The 26,593-nt window shown below is 40.5% G+C and overlaps 1 protein-coding gene across 2 annotated transcripts in view; it reads right to left on the bottom strand.

Annotated features, from left to right (window-relative positions):
• Positions 1–26,593, bottom strand: part of CCDC28A (coiled-coil domain containing 28A) — a 349,105-nt gene that overhangs the window by 233,379 nt on the left and 89,133 nt on the right. For both annotated transcript variants that reach the window (XM_044064656.1, XM_044064646.1), the window contains exon 2: positions 5,724–5,887. In XM_044064656.1, the coding sequence (XP_043920591.1) occupies positions 5,724–5,887 (164 nt within the window). The remainder of the gene's footprint in view (positions 1–5,723; positions 5,888–26,593) is intronic.

Genomic DNA, 26,593 nt, shown 5'->3' with positions numbered 1-26,593 from the left:
CAAGTGTGATGACTGCAGCAGGGTAACACGATGAACATTGTCCTGTTCCTCTACGGCAACCATCTGGGACGTAGGCGCAGGCTGTCCCTGGGGCCGGATGATGGAAGACAGGCCTATCTGACAGGGAATGGCAGGTGGATCCATAGCAAGAGCCTGGGGCCTCGAATCCCTCGAAAGGGCCCTCTCTACAACGTCGAATTCAGAAGGTGAGCTGCTTTCCCTAGGATCCGAAAGCAGTCCCCTCGGATCCAGCGTGTGGATTGGCGCCGGAGATGACCCGATCGGATCTGAAAGGACAGTGCGATCCGACCTAAACAGAGCCGAAGGCACACTGACCCCTCCGGATCCGATGCTCATCTCACGGCCCCGAGAGCTCGGATTTGAAAATGGACCCAACAAACTCGAAGGTGGAGTCGGCGCCGAAGTAGGAAACACTGTCGGCGCCGACACCATCCCGGCTCCGAAGCTACTTGGATCCGACAGCTGCAAACCCTGATAGCGGGTCGGAGAAGGAGCAATGGGGCGAAAAATGGGGTCGAGCTCCCCCCCGGAGGGGGGGGGGGAGGCAAGAGCACTCCCATCTGCAGCTGGGCCTGAAGAAATCGACGCATCATCCGGTCCATGTCCGTGTCAGATAAACTTCTTATTGACCTGGATAAGGTTGCCGAGGCTGGCCGTGAAGGCTGCCTTTACGACCTCGAAGGTGACTGCGTCTCCTCCTCCGGCTCTGGGGAGAAACATGGAGAACGAAGCCTGGAAAGGGAAGACCCGGACGCCTTAAGGGGGGAGGCGAGCTGCTTAGACGACGGGGCCGAGGGAGCTGAATCGGCCCGCCTCTTGTGGCTACGATGCCTGTCCCCATCACGCTCCTTGTCTTTCCTGTCCTTTTTCCTGGAGTCCCTTTCCTCCTGAGCCGAAGAGGGAGTTTGAATCCCGGCCAGGGGAGCGGGAACGATCGGTGGAGCAGCCGCAGCTGGCGCCACAGAGAGGGAGGGGGATGAAGCCGAATCAGGGGGCAAAAAGCCCGCAAGGACTAGCTTAGTCCACCTATCCCTCAAAGCCCTGGGGTTGAAGGCTGCACAGATAGACCTGACGAAAGGTGGTCCACGCCCAGGCAAATAACGCACCGAGTGTGGCCATCCGCTGGGGACAGCTTATGGCCACACTCGGAGTATTTAGAAAAAATTGCTTTTGGGCCTTCAGACATTTTAAAAGAATAGGCCCACACGCACACACCTTCACACACAGACAGAAGGGGGGAGGGAAATTAAAATCTACACTAAACTAATGAGAAAACTACCCAAGTAGATTAAGGGAGAAAAGGGTACCACACACACTAAGAATACAGAGATTTTTAAAGGGAAAAACGTTTAAATATTCTACTTCAACTCACAAACCCAATGCTAGGAGCTCATTCTCAGATGCTTCAAGAAGCCGCGGCAAATGAGATCTGAGGACTAGAGGGAGGTAGCAGGGCATTATGGGTAGGGAGAGGAGCTTGGAGCTCAGATCTTTTGCTAGGAAAGCTGCCGGCTCAGATCCAAATCGGATCCGATACCCACAGGTTGCTGATCAAATGAAGTTAACTACTTCAGATGTACAATTTCCCCTTAAGAGCACACAGAGATCACAGTCAGTCTGGGGCTGGTTTCTTCCTTTCTCTCCAGATCCCTAATAACACTCCTCACTGGCACAGCTATAGGGTCCAGATCTTAGCCTAGTGGTCAAGCTAAAACGTCCAGCACCCTCTCTGTCCAAAGAGTGCTTTGTGTCCTTGCCCAAGTAGCTGACACACACACACACACACACACACACACACACACACACACACACACACACTTTAAAGATACAAGTTATATACAAACACACAGACACTCCTGGGAAGGCTGGCACAGGTTCTCCAACTATGTCCCCCATTCTGCCCAGACTATAAGGTAGTACCGACTGCCACCAATCACTATTATCAGCTACTATAACGCCCTTCCCAAAGGGTGATCAATTTCACTGTGTAATATTACTGTTCTTCAAATAATAAGTGTGCCGAACAGCAAGACTATTGCAGTGGCTTGGACAGTATCACCAAATACATGCAAGTACTCTAGAGCTTAAATTATCTCTACATGAAACAGCCAAAGTTAAAAGGTTTAAAAATATTTAATAATAAATAATAAAAACACAAGACAAATCTCATTAATTCAACACAGTGCTAATCAAGAGCTCAGAAATCACAGGAACTTTAAAACAATATTGTAGGATAGTCTGACATAAATATAGAAAACAGTTAGACTAATCTGGCTAAATTCCTATCTAAAGAAAAATCACTGTTCTAATTACTACTTACATACAGAGCAAGCGAGTGCTTGTGAGGTGTTGTCAGACCTAGATCAAGATACAAAATGCCCAATCTTTCTCTCTGAGAAAGTCTTAACTTGATAATGCCCAGTAGTGCTACCTCATTTCACATTGCATCATTTTTATCACTTCTCCTTTAGTTCTCAGGCTAACAGAAACTCAAAATGTACATTTCTTTGTAAGCTGCACCTGGCCAGGAAGCGACAGCAATAAAAGACACTTTTACATGTAAAATCTAACAATTACCTCTGTCTTAATAACAATAGAAAGAATTTGCTAATCCAGCCATCCAGTCTCCAAGCTTGAGATCAAACACAATTGTAATTCTTTACTTAACAGCTTTCTTCCAGCAGGGTGCACTGTGGTTACATTTTTGAATTCAGCATATAAGACCATTTTCTTACATTTAGTTTTCTTTACATTTGTAAAAACAAGCCTGTGGATTATATTAATATTGACAATGACATAGAATTATCTACAAAATTCTACTTAGCTAGGCTGGTATCCTTCACACAAATCTTGTATCATTTATTGAACATATTAAATGATGTACACTTTTATGTTCATTTACGACTTTACTAGAGCCTTTTACATGAAGATACAGGGGGCTTTTTTGTAAATGTGGTATGACAACGATGTACATGAACTGGTCCTTCTCAGACACTTTTCAGCCACAACCCAGGTCACAAGGGCAAGGGAAATGACAACATACACGAGCAATTTACAGTAGCAAATTGACCAAAATAATTTTTGACAGCTGGAAAGAAATTAGAGTACATGGATAAAAACATGCAAACTACAGAGATAGTGAATAGATGTCAGAACTGAACATTCAAGATCAAGGGGCTGGGAAGCAGAAACTTTAACCATTAAATCACCATGATACACTGATTTTTTTTAGTGGAGGCCAAAGTTGAAAGTAGATTTTGTACTGTCTCAGTAATAAAGAATGCTGCAACAGTGAAGGACATTGTACAGATGTGTATGATCATAACACTACAATTCCTACTTCTCACTGCTGCAATATTCAGTCTCTCCCTCCTGCCCCCTTTTATTTTCTGTTGCCCTACTGCTGATCGAGGACTTTCTTCTTACATCCTTATCTCCTTCTGGCTCCTTTACTGGATGGGCATATTACTGTGTCTCTATGGTTGCAAAGGTTCTTCTGGGGCACTTTAGCTCTGAGGATTAAGGCGTCTATACGTCACATATGTACCCTACACCTCGCATTCAGGACATATATCTGACATACAACACTGGAAGGAGTAAAGGCTTTGGTATACTGGCTGAAAGATTATCCTCGACAGGATATCTCAAGAGTAAAGAATACTGCAATAATGATAAGGAAGAACATCTAAGATAATATTTTTCTGAATAAAAAGGTGAAGACTGCGCTGTTAAATGCAAATATAATAATACTCAATTTATAAGCCATGTTATTCTTACAGGGCATTGCAGTATGTATTCATCAAGGAAATGTGGTATTACTGTAACTTTATGATGTTGATACTACACTGTTGAAAAGTGGTACAGAGCTTGCCATTATATTAAAACAACAACAGAGAGGAAGCAGCTTCTAATTATATTAAAATTACATACCAGTAATGGACAACTCAAAAATCCTGTATGTGACAGTGAACATAAACAATACTACTACTACTAATTATAACAACAACAATAATAACAATAGTACCCATCTGTTAACCAGGTAGACCCTCTGGACACACAATCCCTTTCAGGCATAACCTGGAGCAGTGTCTGTTTAAATGACTTGCTCAAGGTCATAAAGCAGGCAAATGAGGGCTGGAGGAACTGAATGCTATACCACTGCAACTAAAGCTCATAGACTTAACCCTCTGTGTCAACTGCCAGGGTGTATACACACTTCCTTGGGTGCTACCAGTCAACCTCTAACTCTTACGTGTAACTTGAATATTATTCTAGATAAAGTCATTATGCCAGACTAGAACTATACAAACATAGATAGAAACTATATTACTAAATTAATATGCAGACCCACCTAGCTGAGCTTTTTTTCAGTTTTTAAACATTAATAAATGAATGCCATCTAAGGGACTCAAGAAACAAAGCAGCTGTATAAACTACAACTCAACGGCTTAGCTTATCTTTAATAAACCCTCTGAAGTAGTATGCTACTTTTTCTTCCTCTTTTTGATCTGAATGTGTATTTTTTTTACTTTTAATATGATTTGTGTTAGTTAATTATATTTACTGTAAGATTCCCATCCTGTTTCAGTGGTTCTGGCAGTACATGTCCCAGCTCTCACATTCAGCTTGCCTCATAGTTCTTGGGCACCCAAGAATGTGACATCTCCACTTAGAACGGTTAATCAACACTGCTTGCTACTGATATCAAGGAAGTACAAAGACTGCCAGCCACCACACTCCTTGCAGAATACTAAGTAGTGATATGACTTTCATTCCACCAAGTAATGGTGCAATAAGACAAATAATGTTTCTGTTTTGTTAACCCTAACCGACCAAGTCAATCACGTTTCCAGAAAATAAGTTACTACTAGCCTTGAAAAAAAAAATAAAAAAAGAAACAGTATATCCAGATCTGTGCACCAAAATCCACTAGTTTATGCTAGAAAGGTAGCAAAAGCTGACTACCACACAGTAGAGTTTCGCGTGCTCATACCCACCTTACACTATTTGTGTCTTCCCACTTCTCCCCATTTTCCAAGACATTTCTGATATAGGTAATTGTGTTTGAAGAAACAGCATGGAAAAAGGCAAATGTTCACATATTTTGTCACAAAAAATGCTTTCTAATTTATGTAGAAGCCATCTATATTGTAAAGGAAACACCTTATTATAGTGCAATACAAAAGAAATAGCTAGCATTCTACATTAGGGAGTCATGACACTCACAATAAAGTGAAAGAGACTATATACTTCTCTGGTGGGGAGTACACACTGGACTCAAAATCTCATGAGTTAAAAAGAAATGTCCCACTATGAGCGCATGAGAAGAGGGCAAGTACCTTTCATAGTTTTGTTCAATTAATATCAATATAAAGTAGAAACAGCCAAGCTGTTAGTATGTTACATTTACATCTTAGATCACTTAAGTGTTTTTATTTTTGCCAAACAAGACTCTGCACTTATGTCAATTAATGACAAGGTACACAATCGGCCCAGTCACACAAGTCATGTCCTACACTCTCAACTTATAAAACATGAATAAGTTCTGTGACTGGCAAAAAAGACAAATAAGACCCCACTTCTTTTGTGTAGTTTAAAAAAATGATGTCATATGTAGCACAGTTTACATCTGAGGGTTCTAAATGTTGAAAAAAAAAATACAAATCAATCATAACCTATAAAAGAAATATTTCTTTCATTACCAAATGCTTGAAGTTTTCCAGAATGGAAGTCATTTAAAAGGCTAAGTAGACCCTTCTCCATTTCTTGGACATCCGACACATCCGTTAAGAAGGAATGCTGAATTGGCGCTGACTGTGCACCTTTTCCTCCTGGGCCAGGTGCTCTTGCTTTCTCTCTTGGTCCCCTTAATGTTCAGAAAAGAACATCAATTATTTAGCAATTATGCACTGTACATATTCGTCAGCAGGTGTAAACAATTTACCTATTTTATCATCTGCAACTCTGAACATTCTCAGAACTATGCCACTTTATCTTGCTTAGGTAAGATTTTATCACAGTTGCCACTTCTGCAGACATAATGCTTGCTCAAAGAGGCTAATTAAAACTGCTTCAATTTAACAACAATGTGATATTTTCAAGGACTGAAGTATTCCTGTGAAATTATGACTCACACGTATTCTCCCCAAATGCTGTTCCTTGAAGGGGAACTCCACAGTGGACACTGGGATACAGGTACATCATATGTTAAGCAATATAATGAATGGATGGTAACCAGTGCAGCACCACAGCAGTTAGTACTGAAAGAAGTCATTTTCATTGCACCAGTGCAGAAGAACTGGAAGGCAACATTTGCTTTTTCACAGTTATGCAATAGGATTGATACAGAAGAATGTACAGAAGAGATGAGACAAAACACCTGGCAGGAGTGATGGAATGGTACAAAAAGACAGCATAAATCCAATTGTAAAATGTTAAAACATGCAAATAAATAAATACATAAATTAAATTATAAGAAACAGTAATCAAAATAGGAAAGAGAATAAAGGGAGAAAAAACAGCGACAAAGGATCCAGCATTATTACATCATAAAATATCAGATGACCTAAAAGCAAGCAACGTTAGTAAGCAAGAATAGCAGAATACTAGGATGAACAGTGTATACAGACAAAAGGCATCATCATCAGAAGTCAGAATCCTCTCTGTACATGTGGCTGACAAGGTCTTAATTTCAATACTGCATGGAGTACCAGGGACTTTTATCATTCTAAGGATACAGACAGGAAATGTGCAGTTTAACAGTTGGCAATAACATTTTACATTGTCTGCACCAGGACAGAACATGATCTTAATAAATGCAACCTTGAAAAAGAAGGCAGAGAAGAGAAATGAAAGAAGCAAAATACCTTGAGGGAATCAAGGAATCAGTACAGTTATTACATACTATTTTTCAAAAAGATGCATGAATACAAGGACGCAGTTTAAAGATACAGAAAGACTGGGTAGTTCACATGACAAAAAATGAAGTATTATTCCACTGAAGGAGCAGTGAATGACTAGGACAAGATATTAAAACAAGTGACAAAAGGCAATAACACAATCATTTATAATCTGATTCTTACAAAGAGTGAAGTAAAAAAAATACTGTTGGTTAAAGGAAAGTGGCAGATTACATTGGCCAAATGTTTCTTTTTTTTTTTTTGTCTGCCATCAAAATTTGTATTTTATGATATCCCTCCTGTACTTTTTCGCACAGCTTTCAACATCTACTCTGCAGGCACATTTCTACTATTTACCATGCTCACATCTGTCCATCTGGTTTAGGAGGGAATGCACACTCCATATCCTGAAATCACGGAATTTTATACTAACTAATGAGAAAAAAATTGTGTTACAACAGGAATTTAAAACTATACCCCTGGAGTTTTCAGTTATGTAATGATCCTGCAGCAAAGACGAATCTGCAGGAACTTAAACATTCAACAGGAGGGAGGGATTGGAAAAGGCATTCACTGAAGAGTGCTTTTTTATGATAAGCACTTATTGTGTGCATCACATATAAATTCATAGACATTCCAAGGCCAAATTCCATGACCATTCACACTTTGCCAGTACCCTATCTCAGGCAGCACTTCTTTTCTCCAGGAGGGCCAAATCGGTCAACCCTGGATTAAATCTGTAGATAACCATCCACTCATCTAGTTTTAATGTTTAATGGAAGACAGTGAGTCACACACTGCATAAAATGTAAGGGGAATTTTATTCCAGAGGTTTATGATCTGCTAAGATATAAACTTGACCCTCTGTGTTTTATCTGATGAAAATGTAGGTCCCTGGTTCTAGTACTGGTGGGGATACTGGACCTACAGAGAAAAGGGAGGTACAAGAAAATTGTCACTAAAGACACTGATTAAAGGAATAGAGCTTCCAGACTCTCTTGGGAGCTGAGGGTCTTTAGGTCTGTCATCATTTTGGTTAAGAACCATTTGGGTATTTCTAATTATTGTATTTGCTTAGTGAGATGCATCCTACAAAAGCCGCTGTATTCAATAAATGACACAATCAACATTGAGTATAAGGGGGGGGTGATTACCTCTTTAGACCTTGACGATATTCCTATGGCAATTTGCTGAGCTAAATAAAAAGATTGCCAGACAATTGCTGTCACACAATCGTCAAAGACAGAGGGAGTTATCAATCCAAGTACCTAGGTTCTTGACTACATTTTCATTTGAAAGTGAGCTGCTGTCTATAAAATATGATAAGGGGAAGAGTGGTTTACCATTAATGATGACACTACCATTTACCCTAAGTTAATTTTTAGTACATCAAGAGTTTATCAGGAAGAGTTCATTTTAGAAAATTTGGGTGCCGTAGGGTGACTTAACAACAATCCCCGGTTTGCAGCTCTCTGCAAACTTTGATAGCCAGAGGTCATGGTTCTTTGCTTGGAGATCTGAGAATTAAATAAAAAAGCAGAAGTCCCAGCACTGACCCCTGGGAGACATTACTGCTCACTGTCAAACCTTCTGATGAGACATCTGACACTCATACTGTGTGGGTTCTATCTTTAAGTCAGTTTGCTACCCATCTTACTATATATGGGTCAATTGTTAAAGCATTTAGATTCTCTATGATGGTAGCATAGGTGATGATGTCAGCCTTGACCAGGTCAAGATACACCATGGGCACCACATGGCCACCATATATAGCCTCCGTAACCTTTTCTCTTCAGAGATAAATGTTCTATTCCTGTCTGTTCCAAATTAGTTATGCAGAAGAGCACAAGATTTTAGGGATTGCCTGTAAGAAATGTGGTTTCTTTCGGTCACCACTGAATCTCTGGGTACCCCAAAAAGTTTTACTTCTGTGGGGAAGAACGGCATTTTGTTAAAGTATGCCCAAAGAAAAAATGTGGGCAATGTGGCCAAAAATCCATCCATCCACAACCCCATTTTCCCATTTTTGCACATGGGGACAGGGTATCACTTCAACAATGACAATCACCTAGATCCAAGGTTTACACTGTTGGGTGTTTAGCCCTGCCTTGGTAGTTCTTTCACACCACACACTCACGCACACACTCACACCTATGGCTAATTTAGAGTGTCCAATCCACCTACAGCATGTCTTTGAAATGTGGGAAGAAACCAATACAAACACAGAGAGGGCAAGCAGACTCCGCAGAGAAGGCACTCCAGCTGTGAATTGAACCGTTGAACCTCTTGCTGTGAGGCAACAACACTAACAGCTGTGCCACTGTGCCGCTCTCAATGTGGCCAAAAATGGCAGGCTAAAATAAACTGTAATTTATAAAATGTGGGGAGTAGGGACACTTTTAGGTAGACTGTCATGAATTAGAGCAGCAAACTCTTGTAAAACCTGATAATATTTTGGAAAATTGCACCATTGATGAGGCACATGAAGAAAATATGGTCATCCCCCCTAAACAAAGATGGCCCCACCACTGATCCTGGCAACTTCAGACCAATAAACCTTACCAGTCTTATCTACAAGACAAAGAAACACAAAATTACAGACCTCATGCATAGGAATACTGGCAGTTTACACACTCCTGACCCAAACTGGCTACTTTCTGAAGAAATTTTATAATAAGGGGAGTCAGTGAGTAAGTGTACAGGAGACCCAGGGGTCAAGCATACAGAAGAGTGTCCCTCAGTATCTGCCCCTCCAGGGAACCAGGGTGTAACAACTGCTGCATTTTGTGATAGACAGAGGGCAACCAGATAACATCAAAAGGTACCCCAGTACCTGGATTCAGGGACCACTTATGAGAAAGGAGGATGTTCCTGCTTAAACTGTCTGACAAGATGTTAGATCTCCCTGAGCTATGCATTGCAATCAGAAACCATTGAGATGAAAGTGCCCACTACCACACCCACATGGCATCCTGACAAAGAGGGTAAGATCGAGTTCCCCTCTGCTAGTTCAGGTACCAGATCAAAGACATATTGTCCATCTGAACAGAGATCACATCCTTGGGGAGAAAGTCCTGAAAGGCCTGCAATGATACCAAAATCACCCTCATCTCCAAGACAGTGATGTGAAGACTGGCCTTGTAAGATGACCACGTTCCCTACACTGTCTTCCCCTTGAAAGGCCCACCCCATCCCAGAAGGAAAGTATCTGTGGTGACCATGGCTAGAGGTTGGTGAAGAACAAAGGACCACATGGCAGCAACAAAAGGGGATTTCAACCACTTCTCACTTGTGCCTAGCAGCAACTGTTTGGCAACTGGGAAATTGATGGGATGTGTTAAGTATGGCCACTGAGCTGCCACTGTCCACTGCAGAAACCTCATATGGTACCTCGCCAAGTATCAGCAGCTCGATGTGGCCACATGCCCCAAGAGCCTCAGTATCAAGTAGGTCAAGGACTTGTGTGATAGAAGCAGCCGAGATATTTCTACTCAAAGATAGCAACCTGTGAACTGGAAGTTTTGCTGTCTGAGACACCATATCCAAATGATAGCCTACAAACTCCAACAACTGAAGGGGCTGTAAATTGGACTTCTCACAGTTCAACGTGATACCAAAGGATAGACATGACTGGAGTAAGGAGTCCCAAGCTTTGATTAACAATGCTTTCATGGTGGTGGTGAGGAACCAGCTGTCCCAGTACAGAAAACCCTGGAAGCCCTGCAGCCTGATCCAGGCTGCCAAAACTGCCATGCATTTGGCAAACACCCGGGGACTGTGGTGAGACCAAAGGAGAGCACTAAGAACTGATAAATATTGACTCCTGCAGAAAGTGCAGAAATCTCCTGGAGTATCTTGCAATCTTTATACGATGGTAGGCATCTTTGAGCACTATCGAGCACATCCAGTCGGCCTTCCTCAACAGAAGCAGAATAGACTGCACTCTGACAATCTGGAACTTGGTCTGCTTGACATAATGGTTCAATTTGCTCAGATACAACATCAGTCTTAGGTCCCTGTCTTTGGCACCAAAAATAATCTGGAATAGACCCCAAATTCCCACTGGTCTGGAGAGACCTCTTAGATGACTCAACTTGATAGATGACTTAACTTGATAGCAGCTTCTGAATCTCGACTGCCTCCTCTCTGACAGTGTGAAATATCAGGGAGTGATCTTTTTGTTTCTCTAGGTTTCAAATAAAAAATGGAATTTTATAAATACTGGATACAACTCAACACCTATGTGTCTATGGTCAAGGCCTCCTACGCTTTTGGGTGGAGAGCCAAGTGACACCATCCCCACCATGACTGCCTTCAGAGCAGGATAGCCAGGGCAACCCTTCAAGTATGCTGAAAAGGCCTCCTGAAGAAAGCTCCATCAAAACCTTAATTCTGTAGACCACTTCTGCCATGTGGGCAGTGCTCATTCTGGTTTGCCCTGCAAGACGAACCATCTATTGAAACGTCTTGAAAAGACTGCTATGACTTTGGAAAAAAGACACGCTTGCCCCCATTCTTGTTCCTGAAGAAGGACCACTGGGACTTGGTAAAGCATATGCTGATGGCAGACAACGTCCTGCTTGTTCCTGGCTAACATGTCCTTGACCCTTGGGCCAAAAACAGAAGAAATGCTGACCTGAACATTGACAAAGGATGACTTAAAGCAGTCCACAAAGTTACATAACTGTCTCCAGGTGTTCCAGCGCAAGGCAATGCTGGAGCCGGAAGCATGAGATGCGACATTACTTGTGATGGAGAGCAGATGCATAGACATTTGGTAATACACTGACTGTTAACAACTGCACTTCAAGAGTCTTTTGCATCTTCAGGGCCTGATGTGTCTTGACTGCCTTTGACACTTCTGACACACGGTCATGCTGAAGTTTTGTCAAATGAGCCAAATAGTTTAATGCTCTCAGCATGAAAGTTGTTGAGGCAAAGGCATGCTTTCCTTAAAGGTCCGAAACCCTGGACTTTCTGTTCAAGGGATGGACATAAGACCTACCTTCTGAGATGTCCTTTTTGGTGTCTGCAGCCACCAAAATCTCATCAACTGTGGGCCCCTTACTCCAATGCAACCAGTCCTTAAGAGGGGCTAAGTTTTTATTAGGCTCCTTGGGGATAGGTTCCACCACAACTGGTTCTCTCCATGCTCTCCAGGACCAATAGATCAATAAGAACATCCGGAGGGGGAACCACCCAGGACATAGACAGGCTCGCACCAAAGACCTCCAAAACAGTGACTTCTATGTAGAGGGAGGTTTGGCAGTCCAGTACCTGTTCAGGTGCAATAATGCATACATTTTAAACCCTGATGGGACACAGTCTTGTAGTTTAATTCATATGTGTGTGGCAGACATATGTACTGCTACCAGACTTGTGCCTTAATCATTCATTACTGGATTTGTTCCATAAATAGTATTCCTGGTAAATTGCTGCATAGTCTGGTACCTTAAACTGTACTAGAAGCTCAACAGTAAAAGAATTGTCTCTGCTCCAGTTTGTGCTTCAGTGCTTTTATATTCTGCTTATCATTTACCTGCTTGCATTCTGTGTTTGCCATATTCCCCACTAACACATTAAGCTAATGTATCTGAAAACGCTCCAATATTGCCTTTACTTGATTGATAGACTCTGTAGCTACCTGTTTGTTCCTTAAAAAAAATTCAACCATCACACACTTCTGCTGTTGCTGTTTTATAAGGCTGTTCCTCTGCCACCCACCCCTCATGATTATCAGATTTCCAAAGACCCTCCCTTCCCTCTTTCATTGTTACTGATCATTACTATAAGCTGTTTATGTAGTCTTCCCACCCACTGTCATGCACAGACCCATTAAACTGAGTGCTCACCCAGCAAACCAGTATTGGTCTTTTTTTTCAAACACCTTTACTGAATTATCACTTGTGACATTCATATAAAAGTAATCAAACTATATTAACATAAACATTATACTTCACATATACATATCATATAACCTAAGCAATATTACATAAATTATTCAATTTCTGCTTTTTTTAAACAAGAAACATCTTCATTAAACCATCACTTACTGCACAGGCAATCATACATTTATATAAATGAAAACAAACCACACCAACACAATCCTAGTTGCAAGCATTTTACATTACAAACCATACTGACACACACTCCCAGTTGCAAACATTATATATCACTTACAATCTCCCCAATCTTTCTCACTCAAACATTACAAATCCCACAAAGGAAATCCACAGTCTCTAAGAAAAAAATGGAGTTTTTAATATAAAAATGTAAAATCACACCAAAATAACAAACAATATCACAGCTTGTATTAGATAAGCACTTTCATCTGGTTATGATCAAGGCTTCATCAGATACTATCAATTTTGAGATGCCATGTTTAAATCCCCCTCCACTTTGACATCAATCCATTTTTTAACCGATCATATACAAAATTACCAAACACTCCCTTATTCAAGTTTTACTAATTAAAACAATAGTATAAATAAATATGAGTAGTGTTACCACACAAACACTATTACACATTCTCCGTACACAAAGATATTTAATAGTCTACAGTTATGGCACAACTCTGATCATAAAAATGTTTATCTCTCTAAAGATTTTAATCTTAAAACACTTAACAGATACATGCTGGTTCAAACCTGGGTAGCTAGTAGCATTAAGTCATAACTGCCAATATGATTCCTTCTTTTCCAGAATGATTGCCCAAAGTCCACCCCTATCATTTCTTTTCACTTGTTCCAAGACAATGAACTTAAACCAGTGTTTCTTATTCAAGACTATATGTTTAGCAAAAGCATTGTTGTTGTTATTTTTCTTAATGTTATAACACTGTTCGTAGATATGCTCTTTTATTGATCTTTCAGTCTTACTTATATAAAATGCCATGCATGCTTGGCATAGAGCTATATACACTATGCCTCTTGATGTACAGTAGTATCTGTCATTAACCTGCACTCTCTGCCAATTAATATTAATACTGTTACCTAACAAGATGTATTTAAAATAGTTACAATGTCCACAACAATGCATCCTACAATAGTTTGTGGACTTGGCCTCTAATACTGGTTTCTCCAAGATATTCTTTACCTATAAATAATACAGGGATGTTCATCCAATTTCAGCCATATATTCGGCTCTTCCATCAAGAACACCCAATTTTTGACTCATATAGCTTTAATCCTTTCACTCTCTAAGTTAAAAGTAGTAACTCCTCCACATTTAAAGTGTTCTAAGTTTTTTTCAGGAACCGTACGTCCACTATTTTTACCTCCCTCTCTTTTACCAAGCAATGGTTGGTAAAATGTGGTGTGTTTTTTCTCTACCACTTCCTGTTCACTCAAACATTGCATAGCTCATTTAAGTCCTGCTGCCTTTTAGGCCTCATTCCTCCCTTGTATGTATTATTCCCACAATTCCCATTTTTTTTCCTATGCAGTTTACACCTACCCTTTTCTAAACATCTCAATTCCATTTTTTTTATCTCTGTTACTATATTCACTACTTCCACTATAGCTGGTTTAGATTTTGATTTCCATTTTCTAGTAATTGTTTTTTGGCAGCCACCTGGACACAGCAAGGCCTTACCAACTCTAGGCAATTCCGATTCTGTATCACAGCTTAGAAAAATCATCTCCCTCATCAGACCAATCTGTCCACCCAGCATCTCAGACAATGTATCCTACGACTTAAAGTCTATCAACTCATTGCACTCCCAGAAAATATATTCCCAATTACTTTTTTCTTCCCCTTCACACCTCCAGCATTACTGTCTACCTGAGGAAGAATTATCTGAAGTCTACTTGGGGTATAAAAATATCTATGTAAACATTTTCAGGCAAAAATCCTAAATCTTCTAGATTTTGTTACATATTTCGGAGACATGCATACATCCTTCTATTGTTTCTTATCCAATCTCTCTTCCTAATCCTTTCTAACCTCCTGTGACTGATTCTTGTATTTATCATGTAATATTTTATGTTATCTACTAAGTATTCCTTTTTTAATGGCAGCTTCTGTTCTAGATTCTATTAAAAACTCTACCAGTGCTGGTCTTTCATTTAGGACCCCCCCCCATTTCTTTCTCTTTGCCTAATAAATTCTTGGCACCTTCCCAGCCTATCATCTTTCCCTCTCTAGTTAATTGCTCCTAATACCTTGCTTCTTTTGCCAGTTTTTTCCAATAAATTCCAGCCCTCTCTTGCCTATTGTCTGTATCCCTAATTGCAATCATCCCTACGGGCAGGATCTCCTTTCTCCATGCTCATGTTGGTTTAGTTCTCAGAATATTTTCTGATACTTTATTTTATTTACTTATCATTTGTTAACTGGGAAAGTCCAACTTAGAACAAAGCCAATTTTCAGTGGAGGCCCGGGGAGCAATGCTCCAGACGCATGTCTTTTTAACGTGGGAGGAAACCGTAGCACCTGGAGGAAACCCACACAAACACAGGGAGGACGTGCAGACTCTGCACAGAAGGCACCCCAGCCAAGAATCGAACCGGAGAACCTCTTGCTGTGAGGTGACAATGCTACCACTGTGCCATTATATGGACATAAGATTAATGTTGATTGCATCCAAAATCCCAGTCTTTCCTTGTTTCTTAAGCTTCCTCCATGTTTCATCATCATCCTTCTCCCTTTCCACTTTGAATTATAGTTTTCTGCTTGTGCTATGTATAGGAGTCTTAACTGTGTCGCTCTGAAATACCCCTTCAAATTGGGTAATCACAATCTGCCTTGTTCTACTTGAAGAATCAGCTTATTCCATTTAACTCTTGCCATCTTCTCCTCTCAGATAAAGTCCTTCAGCTCTTTATTAATTACTACCCACAACTTCTCCTCTGGTTGATAAAAATATGTCTGACCTGCATATAAGACTAAGGGACTAAAAACATTTTAACTGCTTGCATCTTGCTATCCATATTCACATAACAAAGCTTCCATTTTCTCAATTTTTGTATTATCTTTTGTTTAGTCTCTTCCCACATATCCTTAGCTGCCACACTAGAATAACTTTTAATCCATACTCCTAAATATGGGTATACTCCTAAATATGGGTATTCCTGAACCAGTTCATGTGTGGGTACATAATTTACCACTTTTGCCTTTGTTTTAGCTTCATTAATTTTGTATTCCGGAAAGAGATGAAACAGTATTAAAATGTTCCACAACACTGTAATGTCTTTTTCTGGTTTTGCCAGGAACAAAACAATATCATCTGCAAATAAAGCCAACTTTTGTTGACTACCATACCAATTATATCCTTGAATTTCCAAGTCCTTTATTTTCTTTGCCAATGGTTCTAAATATAATGCAAATAATAAAGGGGGAAAAGTGCACCTCTGCATGGTTCCTCTGCTCAAACAGAAATTATCATAGAGAACTCCACTCACTTTCATTTTTGCCTCTGATCCCTCATATATTCTCCGACTCAACTTTATAATTTTTTTAGGAACAAATGCCCCACTAATGCATTAAACAAACACACTAGTAAATATTCATCTGCCCAATTCCATTTTATTGTTAATGACAGGGTATGCGGCAATAGGAATTGTAAAGCTGGTTGGCATAATATATTAAATAAAAAGGAAAAAGTCTAGATTGTGATACTGAGTGGTCTTTTTTCACCTGGTTTAAATGAACATTTATGAAGGATTTATGATTGGTTGATTTGTAAATGTGACTTTGCATTTCCCTATATATATATATATATATATATATATATATATATATATGGGGTTGGGTATTGCAGTCTGTGTTATACATTGAAAAAGGCTTTCAGCTTTCTGTTGGCTATTATTTGACTTTTATTAAAGTAATTTTTTCCTCTCACATATGTGCTAGCCTGGTTTGTTTTTTCATTTGGGCCTTTGCACTTGCCATAGGTTCATAGGTAGGTACTAGGCTATTGGCCCTGGGGCCTATATAAGCCTAGCCAAAAAGGTTCACTGGCTTTCGCCACCCAAGAAAATTATTTTCTTATGCCCCTGTCGAGTAGTGCCGCAGAAGTGAGCCCCGGGGTGAACTTTCTATTTCCCATCTAGTCGTCAAGATTTTTCTTAAAGAGGGCCAATGAGGAGCTTTGCTTGACATGAATGGGTAGTTTGTTCCAAAGTATGGGAAGTCTCTGGGACAGGAATTTATCCCTCCAACATGTTCTGCTTATTGTGGTGACAAGGTTTAGGTCCCTGGAGCGTGTGGTTTGGAGAGATTGGGATTTCTTTAAGTGTAGCATGTCCAACAGTTCTGGGTTTGACATAGCTTTGTATATTAGGCAGAGATCGCCTCTGAGTAGGTGATATGCAACAGAGTAGAGATGGAGTTTTTTGAGACGGTCTGCGTATGGCATCTGTTTGAGGCTGGTAATCCTCTTAGTGAGGTACTTCTGTGGCCTTTCCAATTGTCTTGTGAGATACATGCCAAACAGGGCATTGTACTCTATAATGGGTCTGATGAGGGATGAGTAGAGGGGAACAATGACCTTCTTTTTTCTAGAGGAGAACCCTTTTGTGATGAGGTGTGCCACGTAGAAGGATTTCTTGACTACTATGGCGATGTGGTTATCAAAGGAGAGACTACTGTCCACCTGTGTCCCGAGGTCTCTTATCACACTTTCGATGTTTAGTGAGCTACCGCCTATGTGGTAGTTCATGGGTACTGAGTTTTTCCCAAAGGGGATGACAATGGACTACTTGGCATTGAGCTTGAGGTCATGACTTTGACACCAAGCATCTGTCTCTGTGATGCCCTTTTGTAGAATGTCTGCATTATTAGGTAATTCTATTATGGCTCCCAGTTTGCAGTCATCTGTGTACTCTGTTAGCCAAAGACCTTCCTTGTTGGCTTGCACTTCAGAGAAGTAGATGCTGAACAGGAGAGGATCCAGGACCGAACCCTGTGGTACTCCACTCATCACTGGTCTGAAGTCGGACTTGGAGTCAGCTACTTTTACTGTGTGGGTTCTGTCAGTGAGCCAGTTGGCCACCCATCTTATGACATAGGGATTTATGCCCAGTTTAGTGAGTTTATCTATAATTCCAGAGTGGGGGATGGTATCCAAAGCCTTGGCGAGGTCAAGATAGGCTGTGTGCACAACCTTACCCTCATCTATGGCTCTGGTGACTGCTTCAAGTAGACATGATCTACCTTTTACAAACCCAAACTGAGTGGGGTCCAGGGTTTGGAGGTTACCTATGTCTTTGTTTATAATTTATTTATTTATTTACATTTGTTGACCGGGAGTGTCTGACTGGACATAGGTCCATTTTCAGCGGAGGACCAGGGAGAAAAGCTCCACAGTTAAAATAAACAGACAGTAGTTACATTGGATTACATAGCAATTAACAATTTAACATAGCAATTACTTACAACATATTTACAGATGAAGAACATAGTACATCAGTAGACAATTAGAATCTTTATCTGTGAAGTACATAACAGACATTAACAAATGCTACAATGAGAAGTTCCTGCTGTATAATAAGTACTAGGCTTATGAGCATCTGAGCTTGCTATAATCAAGGTAGTTAGTGGAGTGGAAAGAAAGGTAGTGGTTGGATGGGGTGGGTGATATTAGAGTGGGAGTTGCAAGGGCATAGTCAGCATGTTTTTAGGCGCGCTTTTAGTAAAGTTTTGAAGTGAGTGCATGATGGTACGGAGGTAATTGTGGGTGGAAGGGAGTTCCATAATTTGGCTATGGTGCAAGAGAATAGTGCTTCACCAGCAGAGTTATTGGCTTTAGTGATCTGCAAGTGATTTTTGTTGCTGGATCTTAGTGGTCTGGTGGTGCGATAGAGTTGGAGTAGATTCTGGAGGGATGGGACATTTAGTGGATGGTTTACTAGTTTGTGGACGAGTGAGAGTTGATACCACTGAAGGAGGTGAGGGAGTTCAAGCCAGCCCAGTTCAGCAAGTGAGAGACAGTGGTGACTACGGTAGGATGCCCCTGTGGCGAATTTGGCGATTTTTGTTGTAGCGGGTCTCTAGCTTGTTTAGATTGCATTGCCTTAGGTTAGTATATATTGGAGAGGCATAAAGTAGGGTGGAGATAAGGTGGGAATTTGCTACTGAAATCTTTGCTGCTTTGGTGAGAAATTGCTTATTTCTGTATAACGCTCCTAGTTTTTTGTGGACTTTTTTTATGGTCATGGATATGTGAATGTCAAATTTTAGTTTATTGTCTATTTCCAAGATGATACGTTCCATGGCCTTGCAGACCAGGCTTGTCAGGCTAATGGGGCGGTAGTTTCTGGGGTCCATGGTGGCACCCCCTTTGTGGAGTGAGAATTCTTGGTTCTTGTTTCCTGGTATTTCCATTTCACTGGTGGCGGTTGTTGTGAGAGGTTTCATTATCTGACTCTCCAGTCGGGAGAGTTTTGGGCCAATCTTTTTACATTTTTTGAGCTTTTTTCAAGTGGATTCAATGTTCCTGTTGCCCTATCATCAGTTCATGCTTAATGGATTTGTTTTTGGTGATTATTGAAGGGGACTGTCTTTCAGACTAACATTTTTGCTTAATTCCTTTGGATTTAAGGACATTACAGCTTTGTGCCTGTAGCCTGTGACAAGAACTATGATTTTCAGACACATTGGGGTTTGAATATGGGCTGTATTTGAGTGGAGTCAGCATTACAGTTGCTCATTTACAATTTCGTGTTTGGCAGATTTTGTCTTTGAAGTGGAGTCCACATTTCAAGTGCATGCTTGCTCAGACTGGTCATCTTGGCGTTTTCGTTGAGTTCTTTTGGGATTTATACAGATACTTTCAGGTGGTCATGTGAATGTTCCTTCAGGTTATTTATTTATTTTATTTTACATTTTTGACTGGGATAGTCCAACTGGATACATGTCCATTTTCAATGGGAAGCCTGGGGAGAAAAGCTCCAAGGTAGAACATACAGTAAAAATCACAAAATGATTACAAGTTACACACAGTTTACAGGCTCCTGTTGAGCAAGCAGGTAATATAATCATACACTTTTAAAACAGTGTTGATAAACTGACTAGGCAATGTAAAATGATTACAGACTATAGAGGAGGATCTAGTCGGGTTTTGAACAAGGACATAGCCAGTGAGTTTTAAAGTATAACTTGAGGCTTTTTTTGAACTGAGTAAGTGAGGGTTCAAGAGTAAGATCAGCAGGAAGAGAGTTCCAAGTATTGCCAACAGAGTTAGCAAACAGTCAGTCCCCAGCAGAGTTGCTGATTTTGAATGTTTGAACCAGTAGTTTATTAGAAGAGTGAAATGACCTCAGGTTGCTATAAGGGTTGATGATATTTTTAAGTGCAGGCGTATTATCAAGGCGGTTGAGAACTTTATGGGCAATTATAAGCTGGTTGTACTGAAGTAGGCGAGGCAATTCTAGCCACCCCAGAAGATTTAGGTTGTGACAGTGGTGGGTCCTATAGGCCACACCTGTTGCAAATCTAGCAATATGGTTATAACAGCTGGAGAGTTTGCTAAGAGCAGATTTGCTCAAATTAGTGAGTAGAGAGGAGGCATAGGGAAGAGTGGAGAGTAGATGGGAATGAGCAATAGCAGTCTTAGCAAATGGAGTAAGGAAAGGTTTGATCTTATAGAGAGAGCCAAGTTTTTTGTTAATGGTTTTGATAGTTTGACATGGATATCAAATTTGAGGGTGTTGTCTATTGTGACACCTAAGAGTTTGGTTTGCGCATATGGGAAGATAATGGTACCATTATTACATTTTATGGTAAAGAGTAGTGAGGAAGATTTACAAGCGGGGGAGAAAAGAAGCAACTTTGCTTTGTTAGGATTTAATATCAGCTGACGGTTAGAGAGCCAGTTTTCAACTATATTGAAAGTATTCTGGGTTAATGTCATTAGATCTGTCGGGGAGGTGGCTGAACAAATCAAGGTGGAGTCATCCGCATATTGGATACAGGTAGCATTTGAGATGACAGTGGGAAGGTGTTATGGGTATACGAAAGCTTTTTGGACACATCAGGACAAAAGCGCTTACCAAGTCTGAAGTGGGTTTAATAAATCTTCGTGGTTCTGCACTCCACTGACTGTTTATTTGGGTTTTCCTCTCACTTCTAGGAGGTGGTTCTGTGTTTTTCTTGGTTACTTTCCACCCAAGCTACGTTTTTTTCATGGGCTATCTGGAACAAATGATTGTATATGACAATAGCCATAATCTATGTTTGGATGAAATAGACATCTGGAGGAGATTTTTGAATGACTGCTGGATGGTTTGGAAATCGGATGTTACGTATTTACAAGAATTTGTTTAATATCTCAATGAAAATATGTGGGGTATTCAGTTTACAGTAAACCATGACATGGAATGTACTCCATTTCTGCATGTTCTTGTAAAAAGACAAGATGGTACTTTAGTTACTTTATTGTATTGTAAACCTTTCCATTCTAATACCCTACTGCATGCCTCCAGCTGTCATCCAAAATACATGATCTGGAATATCTCCAAATCCCAATATATGAGGGTTCATAGAATCTATTCCAGAGAGGAAGATTTTCAAATTCAAGACAAAGAATTAACATCTAGGTTTTGTGAACATGGGTATACACAGTCAAACTTGGTTCAAACCAATAGTGAGGTTAAGAAGTTACACAGGAATGATTTGTTGAGATATCCTACTAACAAAGGGATCTCTAATCCACCTATCACGTTCATAACCAGTTATGGGTGCAACAACTTTTGTTTTATGGATTTGGTACAACAACATTGGGACATCTTACTAGCTGATGAATGATTGACTGACCTCTTAGGTGCTAAATGTCGTTTTTCTTTTAGGAAAGGTAGAACACTTGGTGGCCACTTCAACCATTATAAACATAAGATACCATTTTCTAACACTATTCAAGGCACGTTAGAGTGTAATAAACTGGTTGGATGTTTCCCTGTAGCCATTGTTCATTTTGTAAATGCAAACTGCAGTATGAATTGGGTAGTTTATTTGGCTGTATGCACGTGTTCAGCTTTTACATAGGTCAAACTTCTAGACCTATTAGACTTTGTATATCTGAACACCTTAGTAACATTAGGAACAAATGCCCCACTAAAGCATTATACAAACACACTATTAAACACTCATCTGCCCAATTCCACTTTATTGTTATTGACAGGGTATGTGGCAATAGGAACTGTAAAGCTGGTTGGCATATTATATTAAATAAAAAAAAAAAGGCCTGGATTGTGAGACTGGGTGGTCTTTTTCCACCTGGTTTAAATGAACATTTATGAAGGATTTATGATTGGTTGACATGTAAATGTGACTTTGTATTTCCCTATATATATATATATATACATATACATATATATATATATATATATATATATATATATATATATATATATATATGGGGTTGGGTATTGCAGTCTGTGTTATACATTGAAAAAGGCTTTCAGCCAAAACTGGTCTGTTGACTCTTATTTGACTTTTATTAAAGTCATTTTTTTCCTCTCACATATGTGCTGGCCTGCTTTGTTTTACGCTATGCTGAATTATGGGGAAGTGTAATTCCTATAAAGATAAAAACTCTCTCATCAAACTAAATAGGCAACTAAGAGGGCTAATTAGGCCAGTCACAGGCAACTCTGAGGTTAAGATATCCTCCCATGTGAAAGATAACCATAAGGCCTTCTACAGCTGTGTCACAAACCTCAAGGGCAGCACACAGCAATGTGTTGACCTGGTGGTTAATGGTGCCACATTCACAAAGCCTGGCAATACAGCGAACCTATTAGCAGACAAATTAAATTCCAACTTTACCCCCCCCCATAACACCCTCAAACATAACCCCTCAAACTATAACTAGGGAACATGTACTGGCTGCACTCACTAAAGCCAAAAACACAGCCTCAATGTGCCCCAATAACATCCCAGGATGCCTCCTAAATAGTCTAAAATATAACTTAACATGACCCCTGAAGTCATTATTTAACTACAGTCTTAAAACTGACTTTGTGCCATGTGAACAGAGGACTGCAATGGGCATCTTCCTTCATAAGGGAGAACCTTCAATAGATCCTGGAAACTACAGAACCAGTAGTCTGACTAGTCTTATTTGCAAAGCCATGGAAAGAATTATCATGAAAATTACCAACAAGGACATAGGAGACCTCCAGACACTGAATCCATCCCAGTATGGCTTAATTAAAAGAAGGTCATGCTTACTGAATCTGATGGACTTCTTTGAAAAGGTCATTAAAAAATGGATGAGGGGAAAACTGTGCATACCAACGACATATACCTGGCTAAGGCATTTGATACAATACCCCACTTGGGCATAGGAACTTCCAGAACTAGGTATAAACCCCTTTATAACATACCGGATAGCTAGCTGGCTCACTGACAGGACCCAGGAAGTTAGAATTGGTGAGGCCACCTACACAAAGAGGTCAGTCACCAGTGGAGACTCTCAAGGTTTTGTGCTAGGCCTACTAATCTTTGGAATCTACTTCTCGGATGTCAAAGCCAATGCCAAAGGCCTCTGACTAACCAGGTTCACAGATCTTTGCAAACCAGGAGCAATCACTGAATCCACTTAAGATAAGAACACCCCTACAAGAAGGTCTAATACAGACAAATGCTTGGTGCCAAAGCCAGGGCTTAAAACTCAGTACTAAGAAATGCATTATAGTACCTTTTGGGAAGTCTACCACCCCGGGTAACTATTTTATTATTAAAACACCCTTAAAAGTTGATTCACTAGTCAGGGATCTGGGAACCCATGTAGACTGTAACCTAGCCTTCGACCAACATGCGTCTAAGGTAGTAAGAAAATCCTTTTATATTGCTCAACTTATAAGCAAGGGCATGGCATATAGCTCCAGACAGGTCATCATATCACTGTACTCGGCCCTCATCAGGCCCATCACATAGTATAATGCCCTCTACAGTGTGTACCTGACCAAACACATACAGCATCTGCAACATCCACAAAGGTTCCTTACAAAAAGAATACAGGGAGTTAACACAATGTCCTAAGTTGATTGCCTGAAAGCCCATATTCAGTATCATACAGACTTTTGAGAGGTAATCTTTGCCTGGTATACAAGGAATCCCTGGACCTTGCTTTGATTAATCTTTTGCACATCTGCAAAACAAACACCATCAGACCTACTAGATTAAAAGACCTAAATTTTGCTTGCAACATAAATAGGACATGTTGGAGAGACAGATACATTTTTTAGAGAATTCTCATGGTCTGGAACAGGCTCCCCATTCATGTGAAGCAGAGTTCCTCCTATCCCTATTTAGATGCAACTTTCAACAATTGATGGGTAATCAGAAACTCACAACTAGACTGGCTCCTATGTCTCTGATGGACAGAGGCTGTCTGTAAATCACCCCCCATAAATCAAATATAAATCAAATTTGTGGGTCACATTGGGGTTGCATGGCTAGGTCCCAGTGGTCATAAGTCTAGTATACCCGTATGAACCTATGAACTCCAGAAGATCGTCAAAAGACACATTATCATAGGAGGACTTAGGGAGAACCCTCTCCTTCAAGGTCAGTGTCCTCAATGAGAGATTCCTCAGGGGAATCTGTGTGATTCCTCTTGCAATCACTCCTCCAGTGATCCTCCAGTCCAAAGTCTCTTGATGGTACGTGGAAGAGGTGGGGGGCCCCTGGAGGCAGGGTTAATTGGAGGCCTGGAGTTGTGGGACTTCCTGGAGCCAACCAGTGTGTATCTGCAGGTCCAGACATTGAAGATGGAGGAAGATGATGTCATTGCTGACCACAACATCTCTTACCTAGAGGGTGTCAAAAGCAGAGGAATGGCTGGATGCCCAGAGCTGACACTCCTTGGACTCGAAGACCCGAAGAAGATGCCAGTCCCCACGACCAAGTTGACTTGCTCTGACACTGTCACTAGTGCTGAAATGTCAAACTCTGAGGAGCTGAGGGGAAGTAATAATGCCCAAACTCCGAGGATTGGCTCCAAACTCTGAGCTCTAAGACACCCCAACTCCAACACCAGCAGAGTCGAAAAGCCCAAGGAAGGAGTCAGTGCCTGATGCAGACAAGCTGTTAGCACCAACCCGGCTGACAGTGAAACAACTGGATCCATAAACCCTGGAGGTAAACGGCCCAGGAGAGGAAAAGTGAGGTATGGAGCCAAGCCCTCTGGTCCTGTTGCAAAGAAGGAAGGAGGCCTAGCTGAATCTTTTCCTGAAAAAGAAGAGCATCAGATGCTCCAAGTTGGAGGACCTCAAACTCGCAAACAAGGAAGCAGACCGAGCAAATGAAGCCACCAAAGAGGGCTTTGATACCGTTTTCATGATGCTGGGATCCGACAATCACATCCAAACAGAATAAGTTTGGATCCAAGGGGGAGGAGGAAAGACCTGGGTGAGAATTCCTTTGGAGTAGCTGTAGAGAAGGGAGAGTGTATCTGCCCAAAAAAAAGCTCAAGGTCACGAGCTACACATTTTTTAAAAGCCTTATCATTCTCTTTTCCTTGTCTATCATAACAACTGCAGATGGAAAGAAGACGGATTCCGCAGCACAAAAAAACACAATGCAATAAAATACAATCCCCTATATATCTATCTATCTATCTATGTAATGTCCTCAGAAGAGAAAAAGGCACACAACAACAACAATGGAGAAACAGAGACATCATTAAACTAATTCTTTTTTTTTTTTTTACCACAAACCAAAAGATCAGAACACAGAGAGAAACACTGAAAACCTACAGTAAATACAAACAAACATCACTAAATAAATAACCTTAAAAAATACTACACCTAAAACTAAAACAGGGTATAGGAAAAAACTGGAAAAAGCACAAGCCTAGCCTACACCAAAAAAAGGCTATATCATGGAGTTCTTCAGTCATGTTGTAGCCCCTCAAGGTGGCAAATGAAATCTGAGGTGGATGGAGGACTAGTGTATTATGGGTAGGGGACATGGAGTGCTGGAGATGAAGGTTAAAGAGACAGTGACTCTATCAGGGCCAGCCATAGCTGAAATGGCGCCCTAGGTGAAGTAGTACTCCAGTGCCCTTTAAGCCCCACCCATGCCATACTAAGGCACACCCCTATAAGCCACACCCACAGGTAGGCCACTCTCCAAAAAGGCCACTTCAGTCTTTTTCTTCAATTATTTAAATGCATAGGACAAAAAGATACCTTGTAATGTAGTTAAACTGCAAGTGAAGGACGGTGGAATTTTCCTTTAATAAACCTGCTTTATCTGTTGCTCCTTCACATATATTTTATTATAAAAGTCATGTCCTCAAAAAATAGAAGCCCATGTGCCTTGTTTCAAAGGGTTGCTTAACTTACAGTTTAATTTACTTTGGGGTAGTCGAGCGAGTCTCACAGCTCAGTGAAAGTAGAATAGCAACTTCTCTCCTCCCTGTGTATAGTAGCTTAAGCTAGAATAGCCCAAACACAGACAGCCATTTGCTAAACAATACAATCTCGCAATGAAAACAGACTTAGCATGAGCATTAAACTTCTCTGTCATTGAAATGGCATGAAAACCCACATTCATAGAAAATGCATCTGATCATTAAGTTTATCTTTGGGCTGTTTTCAAAACAGATTCCTAGCACACATTTTTAGGGCCATGCACGCATGTATTCGTTCTTTGATTGACCTTTCTGATTATAGTAAATTATATTCCTTGTATAATACTACTGCCACTTGTTAGAAAGTATTTTA

The sequence above is a fragment of the Protopterus annectens genome, chromosome 1.part0 (genome assembly GCF_019279795.1).
Source record: "Protopterus annectens isolate FY-2018-M chromosome 1.part0, PAN1.0, whole genome shotgun sequence".
Classification (NCBI taxonomy): Eukaryota; Metazoa; Chordata; order Ceratodontiformes; family Protopteridae; genus Protopterus; species Protopterus annectens.
The sequence above is the reverse complement of the archived record's forward strand: the minus strand, read 5'-3'. Positions and strand labels throughout refer to the sequence as shown.